Source organism: Juglans regia, chromosome 12, assembly GCF_001411555.2.
Source record: "Juglans regia cultivar Chandler chromosome 12, Walnut 2.0, whole genome shotgun sequence".
Taxonomy (NCBI): Eukaryota; Viridiplantae; Streptophyta; class Magnoliopsida; order Fagales; family Juglandaceae; genus Juglans; species Juglans regia.
In genome coordinates this window covers 28,155,198-28,175,334 of record NC_049912.1, presented here as the reverse complement: position 1 = coordinate 28,175,334, position 20,137 = coordinate 28,155,198, and the positions used below count along the sequence as shown (strand labels likewise).

At 35.9% G+C, this 20,137-nt stretch overlaps 4 protein-coding genes across 5 annotated transcripts; 2 read left to right on the top strand and 2 right to left on the bottom strand.

Annotated features, from left to right (window-relative positions):
- Nucleotides 1-1,871: 1,871 nt before the first annotated feature.
- LOC109009891 (protein NUCLEAR FUSION DEFECTIVE 4-like) lies at nt 1,872-6,001 on the top strand. Its single transcript, XM_018990541.2, has 3 exons — nt 1,872-2,406; nt 4,009-4,892; nt 5,176-6,001. The coding sequence occupies exons 1-3, from the start codon at nt 2,077-2,079 to the stop codon at nt 5,642-5,644; spliced, it is 1,683 nt and encodes a 560-aa protein (XP_018846086.1). The 5' UTR covers nt 1,872-2,076; the 3' UTR covers nt 5,645-6,001.
- A 54-nt stretch (nt 6,002-6,055) lies between these two features.
- LOC109009892 lies at nt 6,056-7,751 on the bottom strand. The gene has a single exon (XM_018990542.2). The coding sequence runs from the start codon at nt 7,193-7,195 to the stop codon at nt 6,614-6,616; it is 582 nt and encodes a 193-aa protein (XP_018846087.1). The 5' UTR covers nt 7,196-7,751; the 3' UTR covers nt 6,056-6,613.
- A 2,340-nt stretch (nt 7,752-10,091) lies between these two features.
- LOC109009890 (pentatricopeptide repeat-containing protein At4g02750-like) lies at nt 10,092-13,463 on the top strand. The gene has a single exon (XM_018990539.2). It carries the CDS (start codon nt 10,327-10,329, stop codon nt 13,057-13,059), a length of 2,733 nt encoding a protein of 910 aa, XP_018846084.1. The 5' UTR covers nt 10,092-10,326; the 3' UTR covers nt 13,060-13,463.
- Nucleotides 13,464-13,848: 385 nt separating this feature from the next.
- On the bottom strand, nt 13,849-16,075 carry LOC109009889 (amino acid transporter AVT6E-like). Of its 2 annotated transcripts, XM_035683833.1 has the most exons (2): nt 15,957-16,070; nt 13,849-15,817 (listed from the first exon to the last, which is right to left on the bottom strand). In XM_035683833.1, the coding sequence occupies exon 2, from the start codon at nt 15,592-15,594 to the stop codon at nt 14,404-14,406; it is 1,191 nt and encodes a 396-aa protein (XP_035539726.1). In that variant the 5' UTR covers nt 15,595-15,817; nt 15,957-16,070; the 3' UTR covers nt 13,849-14,403. The 2 variants fall into 2 exon arrangements, with proteins under 2 accessions (XP_035539726.1, XP_018846083.1); XM_018990538.2 differs by having other exon boundaries at nt 13,849-16,075.
- Nucleotides 16,076-20,137: the final 4,062 nt, after the last annotated feature.

The window sequence follows — 20,137 nt, the reverse complement described above, 5'->3', positions numbered from 1 at the left end:
ATCTTCGGGTTGAACCTGTGAAATGTCGATTTCAACCCAAGTAACCCGTGTAAAGTCATGTTTTAAGCATAAAATACAAATCAAACCCTAGATGTTGAAAGCTTGACTCCATTCTCTTCCTCATTATTCCTTCCATTCGTTTGCCACCATTTCCTTCTTAGAGAGTTAGAGAAGACTGATGATGAGGATGATAAGGAAGAAGTGCTAACGCTCAGCTCATCTTCTCATTTTTGTGAGGAATGGATCAAAGATGAAGAGTTTGGAATCCTCCAGCCTGCATAAATCTCTTCTGTGTCAGTACCAAGGAAGAAGTAGTCGAATTCTAAGCTTCGATCTCAAGCACCCGAGTGATAGAAGAATGAAATTTTATTTTACTTTCCTGCATTTTTCAACAACGAATGTCTGGATAGAAGAGAGGTCATGGATGAGAATGAGAGCTCAAGATGCATATAGGTCATATAGAGCTAGGTGCAAAAGCAAACCCACTTTCAAGATCCATTTTTTCTTTTCCTTTGTTTCCTTTCCTTTTTCCCAAACATATCGCAGAGATATAATTTCCTGATAAGCAATTTAACCCAGCTGAGAAAGAAAGCTCAAGATGCAGAGAGGTCAGCGAGGAGGGATGATGCAGAAAGGTCATGCAGAGCTAGGCGCAAAAGCAAACCCACTTTCAAGAACCATTTTTTTCCCTTTGCTTCCTTTCCTTCTTCCCACTTTTTCCCAAACATATCATAGAGATATAATCTTCCTGCAAGAGCAATTTGACCCAGCTGTTATATAATTTTTTTTAATAAAAAAAATAATAAAACAAAAACAAAAAATAAAAAACAAACAAACAGGTTGACCCGACTAAAGTCGGGTCGGATCATTGTCTGTCACCCCTGGCCATCGGGTCGAGTCGGGCCCAAATCCAGACCGGATTGGTCGGGTTGCAGGCCTAGATCTTACTCACTATGATGAACTATCTGAATTTTTCTCCCGTCTCCTAAAACCCAATAAACAATACATATAAAAAACATTCCCAAAATTTCTCATAACCAAACATATCTTAGAATCCAAGGACACCCAAAAATCTCATCAATCAAAATTTAAGATAAAGTATCTCTCCAATTCTTTTAGTTATTTTTTCCCTCTTAACTTAATTTTTATGTTGTCTTAAATAAAAAAGAAGTATACTACATTTTATATCATCTAATCATTACAATTTTTTTAAATTCACATGTAAAATAAAATAAACAATTTAATTTTTTAAAATACTAAAATAAAATAATTTTAAAAAATATATATATTATAATAATATTTTATTTAACTCATCTGATTTGATCTCAACTCATCTACTAAAACAAATGAGGCCATATAACATTTTCTATACATTTTTATTTATTTATTTTTGTTCCAAGCGCCTTTCTCTTAAAATTAAAAAAAAAAAAACTGAGAGAGAAAATACATTAGTCAACAATATAAAATATCATAGATGTCCGATTGTAAACAATATTTTGGGTGGCATTAAAGGTATGTTTCGATTCAAAGATATATGAGTTAAAATATGAAAGTTAAAAAAAATATTATTAAAATATTATTTTTTAATATTATTATTATTTTTTAAAAAGTTGAATTATGATTTTAAAAAATTGAATTATTTATTATATTTTGTGTAAAAATTTTAAAAAAATTATAATAATGAGATGAGATGAAACAATTTCTAAATCTAAACATAATCTAAGTATTAAGCCCGGTTAAGTAATTGTTGACTAAAACTAAAGTTCCTCATTTTCAAAAAAGAATTATTTTTTCTCATATATGTTTGGTTAGAATTAAAGTTGAGAAGTTTTGGATTAAGAAATTTAATTTACTGGTATTTGCTGGGTTGGAACCTGATAATCTTAACTACAGGCTGTAGCTTGAAGCCTTTACTAATTACTTCATAGTTACACACACGGTGGATAACCCGTTTTCCCACGTGATCTTTCCGATCCCGATTCCCGACCCTATTAAATTCTCTCCTTTTCCTTGCGATTCATTTTGATGTGTTTGGTTTTCATAACCCATTAAGGTGTATAATAAATTGTGCTTCCGATGCCAAAAATAGCTCTGAAAGCAGGAAGCAGACCGCCATGGGTGGGTTTGGCAGCCGCAGTTTGGGTCCAAATTGCTTCCGGCAATTCCTACACCTTCCCACTCTACTCCGCAACACTCAAATCCGTACTGGGCTACAATCAGCAGCAGGTGACGATGCTTGGAGTGGCTAACGATATTGGAGAGAGCGTGGGTATTCTTCCTGGTATTGCCTGCAATAAGTTCCCTCCTTGGGCTGTGCTTTTGGTTGGCACCGTGCTGTGTTTCTTAGGATATGGTGTTCTCTGGATCGCTGTTAGCCAGACTGTTCAGAACTTGCCTTACTGGCTGGTGAGCGAGCACTTAATCACCCTTTACCAATCCAGTTTATTCTTATTTTGTTTATAAAAAAACAATTTTTTCAAAGAACTGTCTCGTAAATTATTTTAATTAAAAAACTTTATAAAAATTATTGCTGGATGGCTTCAATTATTTACTGTTTATGATTTGGTTTCTGCAATATCTGTATTCTGGTTGGAAAAGAAAAACATAAATCTTTAAGTGCCCATTTGGAGACTTTATTGTGCAATGGATTATAATTAATTTCTTGAACTGGGTGAGTCTGAGATAGAGTTTTGGTGGTTCATTATGAAATTTGGGTGAAGAATGCCTGATCGTAGCAGTTCATGTGTCTGTGGCTCTGAGCAACTTTGGAAGCCTACTGTTGAATTTCCGCATGGTCAGATTTTCCCTTGTCGAGATTATAGAATCAAACCTTAGCACCTTCTGTTTGATTCTTGGATAGTACAAAACCTCAAGGTCGAGTTTGTGCATCAACGTGAGTTCTGTGCAGATTGTGTTTGTGGATACACATAAAATAAATGCAAGATTTTGATCCTATAAGGGAAAGACAGTAGCGGTTTTAAAAGCTTCTCGTTGTTTTTGCCAAGTACTAGTTAAATTTATTACAGATGAACACAAAGGCTCCCTTAAAGAAACCAACTATGGACTTAGAGAATTGTCTTTATGCTTCCTTGATGGAGATAATCTCCCTAGGCAAGATATTTTAAATTTTCAGGCCTATATTCTTCCAAAATGCTTCCTTTGAATTTGTTCATAGAATTTTACCTCCAAACATATGTGTTTGGCCAGCTATCGCCATTACCGTACCCTTTATGATGCTCTTTTTTTTTTTCATTCTATGAAGATGGCTATTTACTTATCCATTAAACTGGATTTTGGAGAATATAGACTATTGATAACTATTATATAAGATTTGGAGAATAGCCTTTTGAGCCAGCCTAGAGTTTGTAAGCTATGTAAGCTCGTAGTCTCCAATCTGTCAACATTAACGAGTTGTCACTTTCACTCATGAAAAAAAGTGTCATTTTCCATTACAGAGTGAAAAATGTGTTGACAGTGCAACCACTTGGGATCAGGACATGGGAGCTAAAGTTTTCTGTTTAAAATCACTGCACTTAATTAACATAAGGGCAACAGAGCGGGCATGCAGACTTGTTTTGCACACTATTATAAATCAACATTACACTGTGTAGCTTTCACATTGTTGCACAAGGCTGTTTCCAATTGCACTCTAGGTTGCATTTTTTGCAGCATTATTAAAGGAGTTCGTGTGTTTCTCTTTAGACAAACTTTGTTTTATCTTCTTCATCTTCTCTTCCTTCTTTACCGTAAAGAATGAATTCTGTGGCTTCCATCCACTGGCAGAGATTGGATGGATTCAGATGCTTTAATGAAGTAAAGTCAAGTTGGTTTCTAACCTCATTTGATATGTTAAATCTTTTGGGGATTTGATACAGTTCATTTTCAGCTTGATACTTTTGGCTGCTTCTTTTCAAATTTTTAGTTTCCCGTGACTTTGGGCATTTCTTTCTCTATATATGTGGGTTTTAGTTGTTTTGTTAATTCTGTTTTCTGTATCTCCAACGGCAGTTGTGGCTTGCACTATGCATCGGTAGCAATAGCTGTGCATGGTTTGGCACACCTTTGCTTGTAACCAACATGAGAAACTTCCCTCTCAGTAGGGGCACAGTTGCTGGAATTCTCAAGGGTTATATTGGGCTCAGTGCTGCAGTGTATACAGTAATATGTAGTCTGGTGCTTAATGATTCAGCTGCAAAACTATTGTTGTTCCTTGCACTTGGGATACCTGTTTTATGTTTAGCCATGATGTACTTTATTCGGGCTTGTACTCCAGCATCTGGTGAAGACTCTTCAGAGCATGTTCATTTTATTTTCACGCAAGCTGCTAGTGTTTTTCTTGCTATATATCTTCTCTCAATCACAGTGATAAGCACCACAGTTTCTCTAAGTGGCACTGTGTCCTACATTTTAGTTGCCATAATGGTTATCCTTCTGATGTCCCCCCTTGCAATTCCTGTGAAAATGACACTTAATCCTTCTAAGAAACTTGGTCCCCCAGTTGGTTCTTCGGAAAATTTAGTTGGTTCAACCCAAATAGATCCTTTGTTAACACCATCTTCATCAGCTACATATCTTGGAAGTTTCCATGAGGGTGAGGATTCCTCGGATGTGGAAACACTTCTTGCTGTTGGGGAGGGGGCCGTGAAGAAGAGAAGGAGACCTCGTAGGGGGGAGGATTTCAAGTTTCGTGAAGCTCTAATCAAGGCTGATTTCTGGCTTCTTTGGTTTTCATACTTTTTTGCAGCTGGTTCTGGAGTAACGGTGCTCAATAATCTGGCTCAGATCGGGGTTGCATTAGGCGTTGATGATACGACAATGCTGTTGTCTCTCTTCAGCTTTTTCAATTTTGTGGGTCGTCTTGGCTCGGGTGTTATTTCTGAACACTTTGTCAGGTCATTACTTATTGCCTATGCTTTAACTGGTCATAGACTAGGTTGAATATCATCTCTCTCTCTATATATATATATATATCTACATGTGTATGTGTGTGTGTGTGTGTGTGTGTGTGAAGAATGCTAAAAGTTGTCTCAAATTTCTATTTTGAATTGGTTACATATTTTCCTCGATAGAACTTATATTGCCCCTTGCACAAGTAAATTTTAAGTTTTGTGTTTTCCTAGGTGTTATTTTCTTCCTACTTCATCAGGCCATAATTTTCAATTATGTTTATTTCAGGTCGAGAACAATACCTCGCACTTTTTGGATGATATGTGCACATATATTAATGATCGTATCATTCCTCCTATATGCATCGTCCCTCAATGGTTCTCTCTATATTTCTACTGCTCTGCTTGGAATCTGCTACGGTGTTCAATATTCTACGATGGTCCCAACTGTCTCTGAAATTTTTGGCTTAAAGCATTTTGGTATAATTTACAACTCCATGGGATTAGGAAATCCTCTTGGTGCAATCCTTTTCTCATCTCTGCTTGCTGGTTATGTATATGATGCTGAAGCTGCCATTCAAGGAGGGTCTACCTGCTTAGGTCCTAATTGCTTCAGGCTCACTTTCCTGGTTCTTGCCGGCATTTGTGTGCTGGGCACCATTTTGAGCATAATTCTGACCATTAGAGTACGACCAGTTTACCAACTGCTTTATGCAGGCGGTTCTTTTCGACTTCCTCAAAGCTCAAACCACTCATAATTTGGGTTATTAATATCTGATCGGATGGCAGCATTCCAGTTTTGTGGAAGTATGCTTCGATAAGTTAACTACCAAGGAATGCCTTTGCAATGTCTTCCTCTGTCTGCATATCTGCTAGCCTTAGTCACCCCAGATTGAAGATTTGTTGCTGAAGGCAATTTGATTGGGGAAGCTTCAATGAAAGTCGTTTTTAGTCATTATAAAATAAATATGGGGGCCTTAGAGTAAAGGTATCGTATTCCTATTGTTATATTGGCCTTCGAGTAACTGTACTAGTTTTGTATCATCACAATCACATTTCATCTTGAGGTGAAATCTTCCAAATTTTTTACACAAATCAACCTGCTTTCATCTTTATTGGTGTCTATCAGCTACGTACCCCTTTTTAACCAATCTTTTTCAGAGTTCTGCTTCAAATGAAAGGCAGTTATGTAAAATCTGAATTCAAATAAAAAAAATCCTTGTACTTTTCATGAAGTGGCATGATCCAATTGGATGGTTGTAAAACGAGTTACTAAAATAGTTATACGAAAACAAAATACATTTACCTACTAATATGGATGATTTGTGTATACCATCATCACCGAAAATAAAAATTGATGCAGTAACCATGTTTGAATCTCAGCAGAATGGGGTGGAATTGGACATCTAATCTAGCTTCTCATTGTGCTCACAAAGACGTTAAAGACTAATGCTTTCTTTTTCTATCTTTCAGTAAAGTCATTCCAAATACAGGCAGGGGAGGTGAGACAATCTCATTACTCAAGCAGACCCTTCGTGCTAAAGTCTTGTCGTCTGCATCACCCACCGCTCATGATAAATATATAAAACAATTCTTCTATGAAACACGCCCAAAACCCTCTGGTGGAAGAACCAAAAAAACCCTTCTCTCACCATTGAATTGACTCCACAAAAACCAAAAAATATGACAAAATGAGAGAGAGAGAGAACAAAACAGAGAGGAAGAATTCATGTGGGTTTCAGATCCTGAAACATGGTATCCCACCTGATCTCTTCAACACCGGTCAACCAGTACCTGTCATCGCTGTCGTTCATCTTTTCCTCCTTGCGGAGATCACACACCAGAGGGCTCGAAAAACTGTCAACACGTGGAGGCCCGGAAGCCACCATACGACTCGGACTCCCATTTGTGAGCAGCAACCTCCCCTGCTTTGCCATCGTCGATCTTTCGTTCCTCTTCATCATGGCTCCCCTCCATCTTGTCCCATAACTAGGCCTCGGCACAAGCACCAGAGCTGACTCCTCGCGATGAATCCATGTACGGATGTATTTAGCTAAGCACCTCTTTGTCCTCCTCATGGCAACAAGAAGCCTTGATATGGGGCGTGGGCTTGCACCCATTTCTTTTCTAGCAAGCTTGAGGATTTCTAGCCTATGTTTGGCTATGGAAATCCCCATGCTTTGCAGAAACTCGTGGTTGAAGTAAATTATATCTTCTTCTTCAAGCTCATTGTGAGCAAAAGCGAGTCCATACTCGTAAACTAGAGACGGCTCCAGGCCGGTTTTGGATAGCCATGAAAACCAATCCATAACTGGCAAGGATTATATGGATATATCTGTTTTTCTGTGATAATTAGGGAGATGAGAGACATATATATATATAAAGTTAGAGGATAGAGGTGGAGATATTGTAAAGAGAAGGCAATGGAAGTTGTAGGTGAGTTGGACATTTTTTTGGGGTAGGGGCGGTCTGCTTTCTTTTGTAAATTGGATGTCAGTTGAAACTTGAGAGTGACTAAAGAAAAAAGAAAGTGGTGTGGGGTCTGGCATGGCCATGTTCCCTCCATAAAACTGGGCAAAGTGTGATTGAGAGTTTGAGGAGTGAGACCTAAGGGAATGGATTCCCTCGCGGGAAATGCTTGCCATCAATCACGGTTTGCCTAAAGAGCAGTAAGTAGTAGCGTGTGGGACACTCAGTGCTTACTTGTTTTTGAGTGTGAAATTGGGAGGAAAGCGCACTCCAGTTTCATACTAGACAACCCTTTTGCCAATGCCAAAGATTGTTTGGTTAAATAAAAAGCAATCACTACTTCTGTTCATCGCTACCAAACTCTATGAATTACACATGATTAATGCAACTCCCTCCTCCCATAATTCGAGTAACCGATGCTAATGCACCTTTATGACTTCAATATTGCTTGCATATATGGAATGATTGATTAGGGTAGCTTTTTTTATCAAGATAAATGTTTTTCTTGACATTTATAAAATCAAATAGATTTTTTTTTTTTTAAAAGAAACTTTTACTTTCAAACAGATAAAAAGTGGGAACAATACAATGTAATCTATCATTGTTTATTGCTATTGTATTGATCATTATGTAGAAAGCCTTCCCCTTGTTCGAGAATCAGCTGCATGCCTCCTTTAGACTACTGAAAAAGTGAAAACCTTGAAGAATATATATTATTTCCAAGACGAGTGGTTAATCTACTTGATTAATTAATTAAGAGTAATGTTATATACAGTTGTGGAATACATAAGCGTCACGCAATCGTTTTGAAAAAGAATAAGATTCACTATTAAAAAATTAATTAATTTTTTTCATGTAGATCCCGTATTTACTCATTTTTTTCAAAGGAATTGCGCGGCGTTTGTACAATCCACGATTACAAATATCATTTCTCATTAATTAGATGCATTAGGTTTTGTCTGTCATCACTATAAGTAATTCTGGGCATCTCATGACTAATAGACCAATTAGAACATATATAATATGATCTCAGATTAAGTTGAACTTGTGTTTGTCATCCATGGCCTTAAAAATATAATCTTGACACGGTTTATCCACAAGATGACGATAACAAATCAAACACATTATGCAAGAACATATAGCAAATGAATGTCGGCAGTCCTTATGTTTGAAAGAGTGATCAAGCACATGATGGTATCTTAAATTCTATTGGCATATGATCGAGCACTAGCAATTGTCCCCAAAGGCACTACTGCATGTCACTTTTGTTTCTGTCCCTGCAGCTTTGCTTCCATTCACATGTTCGTCCCTATGAATTACATTTTGAAGTTAGAGAGGTTCAGGGGCCCAATTAAATTTAGATTATAGTTATTGGAGAACTGCTACATCTATAAAATAATTATACAAAAACAATCCAACAAATTGACTTGGTTTTATATGATCTGTTAGATCTATTATATAATAAAAGTAACTTTACAATCTGACAAATCACATCAAATCACATCAGTTTGTGAGATTATTTTTATATATATAATCACTTTATGGCTAGAATATTTTCCTAATTATTAATATACTATTAATTGTGAATGCATGCATGAGATCAGGTACTGCTCCCATGTGGGCGGACTTTTTGGAATAAACAAAGAGTAGTAATATGTAACTAGGGTGCTTCATTTCAAATCACGTGAATCAAGTCTATAATATATACCCTATGATCTGGTCACGTTGCAAGTTTATGAAGGCATTTTCCACACACATGATTTAAAGATTTTTTGGTCTTTGTTGCCCGCGCATGATTTACATTTTCATTATATATATATATAATATATATAAGTATTAAAGTTACAAAGAGATTCAATAAAAATAAATCTATAAAATAATATAATTTCATATGATACGTTAGATCTATTTTACAATAAAACTAATTTACTAGTTTTTCAATCTAACATAATACATCAAGCTAAATCGGTTTGTAAACTTATTTTTATAAGTTTTTTTGTGATTAAAACATTTTTCATATATAAATATACGGTAAGGTGTGGATGTAATGAATAATCCCACAAACTAGCATCAACTTTTGTAGTTGCTAGCTTATGAAGGGTTCCAAAAACATTGTTTAAAGTAATTTCTAAGAGTAAGAGAATTGATTAATTAGCGATGATCATCCTAACTGGCATTAGGTTTGGTTGCTTCAAGTGAACATCATTATTGAATCCAAGGAGTTGACTAGTGCGAGGCTTCATCCTTTTTGTTAACATAAAACCACCTAAATTAATTAAGGTGGTTAGAGTACGTAGTCATGATGTGACACATGCATTATTTCATCTATGCGCATGCAAATTGTTGACAAAAATTTGAAATATAAAAGAAATTAAAATTAAAAAAGATAAGAGGGAGAATGAGATTGGAATAAATTATTAGAAATAGAAGAGAAATTATATTTGTAGTTTTAATTTTTAAGATCTTTAAATCGTATGTAAAAAAAGTGAATAATTTTGAATTCACTTAAAAGAATTATTATTTTTTAACGATAGATCATAATAATAATAATAATAATTTTTAAATGAAATTGAAGAAACTTGTAATAGTGAATATAGCATTGCTCGCCTAAAAATAAAAAAATAAAAATAGCATTGCTCATGTGCCCAATCTACAGCCTACAGGATCCATTACTGCTTTATGGGGCTTTAAAGGTTGGTTTAGTTATAGTAATAACTCGTAATAGGGAAGGTTTCGCCATGGCAAAAATACAAACCAGACAAATTTTGGAAACAGAAGACATAGAATCAGAAAACCGAGCTCGCGGGGTCTCTCCGACCAGACCCCAGAAAGCATACTACCGAATCAAGTTTTGGGTTATAACTGAACCTGTCCTCCATCTCTCTCTCTCTCTGCCCCTCGACTCTCTCGCCTGCAAACAACACCCTTTTCGCAAAGTGAGGTGTTGATTGAACGTCTCTCACTATGTTCAATGATAATGCGTCGTCTCTTCCACTTCCGTTTCCTCTCTTCATACTCTCCTGTCCCACAGACCCATCTGTTCCGCTGCAACAAAACCATCCAGGACGTCTCCAAACTCGGCAGAGTCGTCGAGGCACGAGAGTTGTTCGACTCAATGCGTCAAAGAGACCCGGGATCTTGGAACTCCATGATTTCTGGTTACACCCAGAACGGTCTTTTACACGAAGCACAAACCCTCTTTAATGAGTTTCACGGAAAGAATGTCAGAACTTGGACAATTTTATTAACCGGGTATACGAAATTTGGGCGTGTCAATGAGGCTCGGGTGCTCTTTGATGCAATGCCGGAGCGTAATGTGATTTCTTGGAACGCTATGATTAGTGGATATGTGGACAACGGTGATTTGATTAGTGCCAGAGATTTGTTTGATGAAATGCCTGAGAGAAATGTCGTGTCATGGAACTCGATGATTACAGGGTATTGCCACTACGGTATGATGAGCCAGGCAGGTGAGTTATTTGAGAAAATGGTGGAGAGGAATTTGGTGTCTTGGCTGGTTATGATATCCGGGTTTTCTGAGATAAGTAAGCATAGAGAAGCATGGACTATTTTTTTGATGATGGTGAGAAGTGGGGTGAGGCCAGACCAGTCAGTATTGGTCGTAGCATTATCAGCTATAAATGGGTTGAATGATTTAGAAATGCTCGAGAGTTTTAGGACTGTGGCCATCAAGACAGGGTACGAGAGAGATGTAGTTGTGGGGACGTCAATTTTGGATGCCTATACCAGGAATGGGAGTTTGGATAATGCACTTAAGTTTTTTGAGACAATGCCAAAACGAAATGATTACTCATGGACCACAATGATTGCAGCATTTGCACAGTGTCATAGATTTGAGAACGCGATCGCTTTTTATGAGAGGGATCCAATTAAGAGTGTTGCCACACGGGCAACAATTATAACTGCATATGCTCAAAAAGAAAGGATGTATGAAGCTAGACGTATATTTGATGAGATTTCTAACCCCAGTGTTGTCATGTGGAACGCTATGGTTGCTGGGTATGCCCAGAATGGAATGCTTGAAGAAGCTAAAGATATTTTTTTGCATATTCCTGAGCGTAGTGCTGCTTCTTGGGCTGCCATGATTTCTGGGTTTGTACAGAATGGACAAAGCAGAGAAGCTTTAGAGTTGTTTGCTGAGTTTCATAGGTCAGGAAATGTTCCAAATCATTCAAGCTTTACTACTGCTCTTTTTGCTTGCACTAACATTGGAGATTTTGAGATGGGAAAACAGATACACTCGCTTACCATTAAGACAAGGTGCCAATTCAATTCATTTGTTGGGAATGGGCTGATTTCCATGTATGGGAAGTACAAGAACATTGAGGATGTTTCTCAGGTTTTTAGCACGATGAGAGTAAGAGACATTGTATCTTGGAACTCCCTCATTTCTAGGCTTTCAGAGAATTTCATGTTGGATGATGCTCGAAAAACTTTCGAAAAGATGCCAAAACGTGATGCGGTGTCTTGGACTGCCATTATTTCAGCTTATGAGCAAGCAGGGCATGGGGATGTTGCCTTTGCATTGTTCCTTGACATGTTAACCAGAGGAATAAGTCCAAACCAATTAACCATTACAAGCCTCCTGAGTGCTTGTGCAAGCATTGGTGTAAGCAAGCCAGGGCAACAGATCCATGCTTTGACACACAAACTTGGAATTAATTCTAGTTTGTCTGTTTCCAATGCTCTTATAACAATGTACTTTAGGTGTGGGAGTCTGGATGGCCTTTGTGTCTTTGAAGAGATGCCTGACCAAGACATAGTCACATGGAATGCGGTTTTAGGAGGCAGCGCACAGAATGGACTCAGTACAGAAGTGGTCCAGATTTTTAAACAAATGGAAGCCACTGGGGTCTCCCCCAATGAAATCAGCTTTCTGGGGGTTTTATGTTCTTGTGGCCATGCTGGGTTAGTGGATAAAGGGTGGGCTTATTTTACTTCCATGAGCCAAGATTATGGGATTACCCCTTCGATTTATCACTATACTTGTATGGTTGATCTCCTTGGGAGGGCTGGACGGCTTTCTGAAGCTGAAGCTCTCATCCAAAACATGCCTGCAAAACCAGATGTTGTGATTTGGGAAACACTTCTTCATGCTTGTAGGATCCATGAAAACATGGAACTTGGCCAGAAAATTGCTGAAAGGCTTTTCCAGATGGGAACAAATAGATTAGGAACTTATATTTTACTATCTAATATATATGCGTCTCAAGGTTTGTGGGACAGAGTATGGGAAATAAGGCAATCAATGAAAGATAGGGGAGTGAGCAAAGAACAAGGAATCAGCTGGATTGAGATCAATAACAAGTTACACTACTTCGTTACGGGGGACAAGACACATGATGAGATTGGTGAGATTCACTTGACATTGAAGAACTTGTATGGACGGTTTAGAGAAGGAGGTTATGTACTAGATACAAACTTTGTTCTGCATGACATGGAAGAGGAGCAAAAACAGGATGAGCTTCTCTACCATGGTGAAAAACTTGCCATTGCCTATGGGATCTTGCGCGTGCCAAATGGATCACCAATTCAGATCATGAAAAATCTCCGAATTTGTGGTGATTGTCACTCCTTTATGAAATTTGTTTCCAACGTTACCCAGCGTAAAGTTGTCATTCGAGATGCAAGTAGATTCCATCATTTTTGTGATGGCTTGTGTTCTTGTGGGGATTATTGGTGAGCTTGGTCGCTGAGCAGATACCTTCATTTTTCTAACGGAATGGATCAGGAAGCGAAATTTGCCACATTAGAGGATGAAATCATGTCCATATCCGAATGCCATTCTGGGTTAGGTGTTATTCAGATAGAAGGTCGATGGTCATGCATTTTTATGGATTCTAGATGGAATGAGGACTTCAAAGTTTTCATTTCTGATACTTCAAGACGTAACCAGGAAATGAAGGTTTTACTGCATCCCGTTGTTCAGAGGATGGTTCCACAGTTTTTAACTGTGGAAATAGAGTGCACATACGAATTTTTACATTAACATAAAGAGTTTCTGAGAATCTGGCCTTCCCTTAGCCGAAGAACAGTTTTCCACTAACTGGGTTCCAAGTGTACCTCAATTCTTGCTTGTATACTATTCATTAATATTTATCACCATGATATAGTAAGTTTGATTCTTTTATGCTTGTGCACTTTTCTCCTTCGTTGAATATTATTACCTTCTATGCCTTGAGGTTAAAAACTGGGCATTGCACCGTTTGAAAAGATGGAAAGGGATTTTAATATTTTGATTGATTTTTTTTTTTAATTAACCTTCTTCTTATTTAGTAAAAGATTGTGAGTTTATTCGATGAACATAAATAGTAAAACTTGAACCAAGTAGAAAGATAGAAAAGAGAATAGAAGAAGTCCGGGCGTCATTTTTCAATTTCAGAAACGAGCAGTGCTGGATAATGTTTTGGGCGCTGTCTCCATACACGGATGGTTCAACAGCATAGCAATGATGAAGAAGGATTACTTTGGCTGATGACATGATAACTAAAACACTAGAAGAACAAACCTTTGTCCAATAACAGAAAATCATGCTTGCTAATGTAAACTAGAGTGTTCGTTAAAACAGCAGTATTGTTTCTGAACTACACAGTTACAAAACAACTTACAACGGGCTCTCCAGTTAAGAAATAAACACGGGACTAAGGTAAAGCATGGCATGTCAATCCATGGGAAGAGTTTACAACTCAACTTACATGTGGAGGTAACATCCAAGAAGATTCTCCTCTTAGCATTCCTGACAATGTTATCTGAACCTTCACGGATCTTCGGCAGTGTAAAAATACATGGTATCTGGAATATAACGACCACTCTGATCTTTCAATCACCACGTGCTGAAGCAATGGCAATGTACTTTGTTAAACCTCCCTGGTCAAAGATCCATCAGTCTCCCAATTTCATTTAATTTCTCATATCAGATAGGAAATAAAGCAACGTTAAACAAAGAAGCCTTGCCCCATCAATCGGCAGAAAATTATTTCCAAATCAATACCCAGTAAAACTAATCCCAACATTCCCATGGAAAGAATCATTCGGAATGGCTTTCAATGCTATAAATATTTCCTATCACTCCAACAATCCCGACTACTATGGCTAATATTAACATCAACCAAGACGAGAACTTTTCGCCCAAGCTCAAACCACCCCCTTGCTTACTTAACCTTAATGCTATAAGAGATGGAAATATAAAGCCTAATGATACTGCCGTTGTTGCACCTGTAAACTTGAAAGCAGTCCATATGTTGGGAATCATAGTGGAACCGAAGTAAACAAGTACCAATGAAACTGCTGTCAAGCCTAAAGACCTCTTCCTACTCTCTAACAGTGGAGCAGATCCTTCAAACACCAAGGCGTCCACTGTTTGTCGTAGGGAGAAATGAACAACTGGGAAAACAAGAATTAAATGAAGAATGTATCCAACCCGGACAATATAGTTCAATGCCAAACTGAAACGAATCCCAAGGTCCTTATCAAAATTGGTCAGCACATCAGACTCGGTACCCTGCCCAAATAAAAGATAGCCTGATATGGCTGTAAAGGTATAGACCACAATGCAAACTGCAGTAGTGATCCTCCCCACCCGGTTCATCTTCTGAGGAGACCGCCCTTCAAGTTCGTTATATATAGGCTGAACATTGAAATGACAAACATAAGCGTTTGTCATGATAGGAATCACCACAAGTAAATCCAGAATAGCCTTCTTTGACCCAAAATCCGGACCCAACCTCGGAGCCTCGATTCGCCCTTCAACAAGCTTAATAAATGCAATAACACAGGCAACCACAACAAACACAATGGCAAGAGCCACAGAAGCAGCTGAAGTCAAGCTCAACGAATCAATCCTCTCTAAGACACAAAGTGGTGCAAGAAACACCACCACCACAACCAAAATCACCAGCTTCCTCTGATCCCAGACCCCATTCCCCAGCCACTGATCAAAAACTCCCACATGATGAACTGACCCCGACATCACATCCCCCATAATAATCAAATACACCACCAACACGCCCGCATTGTTCACAATTATACAAATCTCCAAGAATACCCTTGCCGGCCTCCCCATCGCGTATTGCACGACCTCACCGTACGAAGAGGCCTTACACAACGCCGAAAACCTTACCAACAACTCGACGCTAATTTCCGACACAATGCCCATCAGGATTATCAACACAAATCCAGGAATCAATCCAAGCACTTTCATTGCGGCCGGTAGGGCCATAATCCCAGCCCCAATAATTGTTGTAGTTAGGTTGAAGACGGCCCCAGAAATTCCAGACCCAGATTTAGACCCGCCATCGATAAGAGGATAATTATCAAGATCAGGATCAGGATCATTATCTATACCATCATCACTATCATTCACATTCTTGGAAGAACGTAGAAAACCTCCTTCTTCATCAAAAGAGTGTAATTTGGCATGGGTTTTGGGAGGGGATCCAGGGCTGTGGGGAGCATTGTGGGATTGTAATTCTACGTATGAGTTTTTGGGTACAGTGGAATAAGCGCTATCCATCTATATAATAACAAAACTAGTGCAATAAAAACTTGAAATCGTAGATCAAAGGGGAAGAGGAAACTTACCAAAGAATAAAGATGGCGGAAAAGTTGCAGTTTGGGTCCTGGGATTCGGAATTGGGTTGGTTGGAGAAACGCTAGATCCCAGGGTCAACCCGAAGGGAAAGAAACAGAGGCTTTAATTTCTTATTAAGTTATTAGTTATTAGGAGGAGGAGAAATAGGTTTTGCTATTGGTGACTGTTGGTTCACTTGGCGTTTCCAATATGGACTTTTCCTAAAAAAATATATATATATTGTGATTAGTGCCACGTCACGCATGATATTACCATGTCAGCTGGAACCGAGTTGAAACTCTGGTCGGGAAAAATTTTTCAATAGAAATAATATTTACATTTTTTAGTGTATAAGTGATGTATAATTTTTTAAAAAATAATAAGTAAATATGAAATTTATAAAAAAAATTAATTTTTTAATAATAGATTCTATTTTTTTTTAAAACGATTGTGCGATACTTGTGCATTTTACGACGATATGTAGTATTACTCATTTTTAAAAGAATAATACTAGATATAGTTATGAGTTGTGTAAATATCGCACACCTTTTTAAAAAAAATAGTGAGGTATACCATTTAAAATTAATTCTGCCATTTAAAAATTAATTATTTCATGCAATCTCATATTTATTTCTCTTTTTCAAAATAAATATGTGACGTTTGTGCATTTTATAAATACAAATATCATTTCTCTTTTGATTCTTGTATTTCTTTAAAAAAATATATTTATAAATATGCTTAATTTAATTCTTTCTAAATAAAATTTTAAATGGCCTCTCTTCTATTGGATTTGCATAGCTCTAAGAGGGGAGGTTTTGACACAAAAGACATGCTAACGTAGGATCAAATGAAGACTAGGAGAATAAATAAATAAATAAATAAATAAGATTGAGAGAATGTTTGGATGTATATATTTTAAAGGAATTTGGGATTCTTTTGAATTATCATTGTTTTTTAGAACAAAGATGTTAATTTTTTGGTAAGGAGAGTTGGTCAAATATGAAGTCACGACATACTAATAATAATAATAATAATTCAAACTTTATATATATATAATAATAATAATAATAATAATAATAAAATAAAAGTAAATTTATCATATTTTATATATAATAATAAGGTTGGACAATTCAAACTTCTGGTCTGGGAATTGCATGTCGTATATAAACAAGATATAATCGGTAGCCGAAACCATAGCACAACTCTTGCTCTCTCCTCCTTTTCTTTTTATTATTTTTTTATTTTAATTAATTATTATCATTATTTATTTATTTATTTTTAGAGTAACCCCCTCAAAAAACCTATACTAGAGGGGGTGGGAGCTTCGGCTTTTCCCTTCCCCCTCCCTATTCTCTCTAGTTTTTTCTTTTAATTTTTTTAATTTTGTGTGTTTTTCTTTTAAAGTAGAGTAAAATGTCAATATGTTGTTCTCTGAAGCCCGACAACCACCATGCGCCCCACCGCAAAATTCTCTACACGCCAATCTTTCAGACGGACAAAGAATTTCGTTGATTAGATCAGTGCGTGAATCACGTGCGGTCCAACGAGCACGTGACATCCACGCTCCACCGCAAGTAGAGCTCTACCGCCACTACGCGCAGCATTTCTAAGACCAGGGTCATCAATTTTTTCAGGCGTGCCACCACATTCCCTGTGTTTTTTTTTTTTTTCCTCTAAGGTTGAAAATACAGATCTACAACTTTCCAAGCTGTATTTCGCTATTTTCTCATGTATCATTTACGTTTTCTGTTATTTTCTTTATTTTAGATTAATAATAAAAAAGAAATATTTTTTAGATATTTGTCCATAGAGTAAAAGTTATCTCCTCCACTGATGTTGGGATTTGAAATCTCTAATTTAGGTAGAGTGTGGTCTCTTAGACAGTTTGTCTGTAGAGAGTTTTTAGAAATTAAGACCATATTAGTCACAAATGAATTTGTGTACTGGTGGAGCCACAACCGTGAGTAGTTGGCTTGTAATCTAGGTTTTTTTCTGTATGTATTAGTCACAGCTGTAACTTCGATTTCATAAATAAATGAAGTTTATTTCCTATAATAAACAAGATATAATCAAAACTTTTATTATTATTATTTTCTTTTATTTCCAGGAAATATTGAAATCATGGTTAAGATTCTTTATTTGATAGATTATCGAGATTTTTAGAAGATCTTCAGAATTTTAGAAGATTTTAATCCACAGATAGTCTATTTTAAATTAGTACTGTTAGGTAAGAGACTTATACCATATGCAAACTTTATGAATTCCCTTTAAAAAAAATAGAATTGACTATTAAAAAAATAAATTTTTTATGTAAATTTTAGATTTATCTACTTTTTTTAAAGAGATTATGTGGAGCTGCACATTCCAAAATTGCAAAGAAAAATTATATTTATCATCTCTACATTACACGCCATATATTTTTTATCTTATTAAATATGTGGTATACAGATGATGAGTAAAATAATTACTTTAGTTTAGCAGAAGAAGTTGAAAAAAAAAAATTCATGTGTGATATAAAGATGAAAAGTAGAAGAATTTACTTAATTTAACAAGAATAAAATAATCTCGTTAGGTGGAGAATATACTCCTTATTTAATCCCCTGTACGCAGTTTCTCACAAAATAAACTCAATACGTTTTTTAAATTTTTTATATATAATCTAAATAATCCCACTGTAAAATAAATGTTTATCAGATACTAATATTAGCAATATTTGAAATTTAAATAACAGCCCAAGTACGGCAGCATGCAAAGATCTAGGGGTGGGTCGGGTCACTCGCACGCCGGCGGCCAGGGCTCTTGCTGTTATAAACTCTTGGGCTAGTTTAGTTTTGTAGCTTTAGGGCCCATAAACTTAAAAATAGCCCATCAGCCAAAACTAATGGGCCATAAACTCCTGGGCTAGTTTGGTAGCTTTAGTTTTATTTTCATTGTATCAAAGATTAATTAAATTCGGATGAAATTGATATTCACAAATTATAATAATATATTAATTTTGATAATTTGATATATACTGCCAAAATAATAATAATAATAATAAAGGATAATTTTTCGTGGCGCACTCGTTGTAATACCATAGAGTTTTGTTATATATTAGTCATTATTCACCCTCACATCTCATACCTAACAGTTTTTTTTTATTATTATAAAGTGTGAGATAGTGAATAGTAGCTGATGATAAGAATTATTCAATACGATAAACCGTAGTCTTGTGTGTGTACTTTTTTTTTTGGTCCAATAAATGACTAAAATTCGAGCACAAGCCATCTCATGTCTCTATAATGATGATAACAAATATTAGTCATGAAAGTAGTTCTCTTCTAACCAGGATAGTGACATTATCTTTCATTGAATTATTCTATTTTATCGTGATATTTCACGCATGACGATATATATCTTTAGAACGTCCACGTCCACCTTAACCTTAATAATTTTAGTATTATAATCATATCCGTCCAGTTTGATTTTCTTTAAACTGCTCATGCTTTTTTGGCCTAATACGACATATTATCATATACATTTAACGTTCTGATTATCAATTCATATGTTTTTTTATTTATTTTTTCAAGATGAAACACCTTATAATTACATCTAACATTATTCTTTTTTAAAATACGTTTGGCTTAGTTTGGGTAGTGAATTATTATCTTTTATTATTACTTTTTCACTACTATTCATAAAATATTTGAAAATACATTCCTATCCAAACGCAATTTTAAAACTTTGAACAATTTAAAACTAAGAAAATATTTTAATTATTGTGATATTTAATTGGTAGATACAACTCTGTGAACTACGTACAGGCTAAGAAATTACCACTCAAACTAAACTACATAAATATAATCATGTAATGCACACTTAGAATGAGTTATTCAATTATCAAACTGGTTTGTAGAGCATGCCACGATCTAAGTCATTAAAATAATCAGATTTGATTAATTTGTAAGATTTAAAATTTAACATTTATCTTTAAAATCAAATTATGTCATAATATTTTCATAAATAGAATTTCTCCACATGATATATGTACATTAGTTAGTGTAATCAATGATAATAGAGTAAATCTATTCATCATTATTTTTATTATCATTTTCTTATCATTTCATGATTTGACATTAGATGAATATAAGTTTATAAATAAAATATAATAAATAATTTCTAATCATCTAATTAATATTACATTATAAGATAA

Coding starts and splice junctions, on each gene's coding strand:
- LOC109009891 (XM_018990541.2), top strand. CDS start 2,077: ATGCCAAAAATAGCTCTGAAAGCAGGAAGCAGACCGCCATGGGTGGGT. Junction 2,407..4,008: donor AGAACTTGCCTTACTGGCTG/GTGAGCGAGCAC, acceptor CTCCAACGGCAG/TTGTGGCTTGCACTATGCAT. Junction 4,893..5,175: donor ATTTCTGAACACTTTGTCAG/GTCATTACTTAT, acceptor TGTTTATTTCAG/GTCGAGAACAATACCTCGCA.
- LOC109009892 (XM_018990542.2), bottom strand. CDS start 7,195: ATGGATTGGTTTTCATGGCTATCCAAAACCGGCCTGGAGCCGTCTCTA.
- LOC109009890 (XM_018990539.2), top strand. CDS start 10,327: ATGATAATGCGTCGTCTCTTCCACTTCCGTTTCCTCTCTTCATACTCT.
- LOC109009889 (XM_018990538.2), bottom strand. CDS start 15,888: ATGGATAGCGCTTATTCCACTGTACCCAAAAACTCATACGTAGAATTA.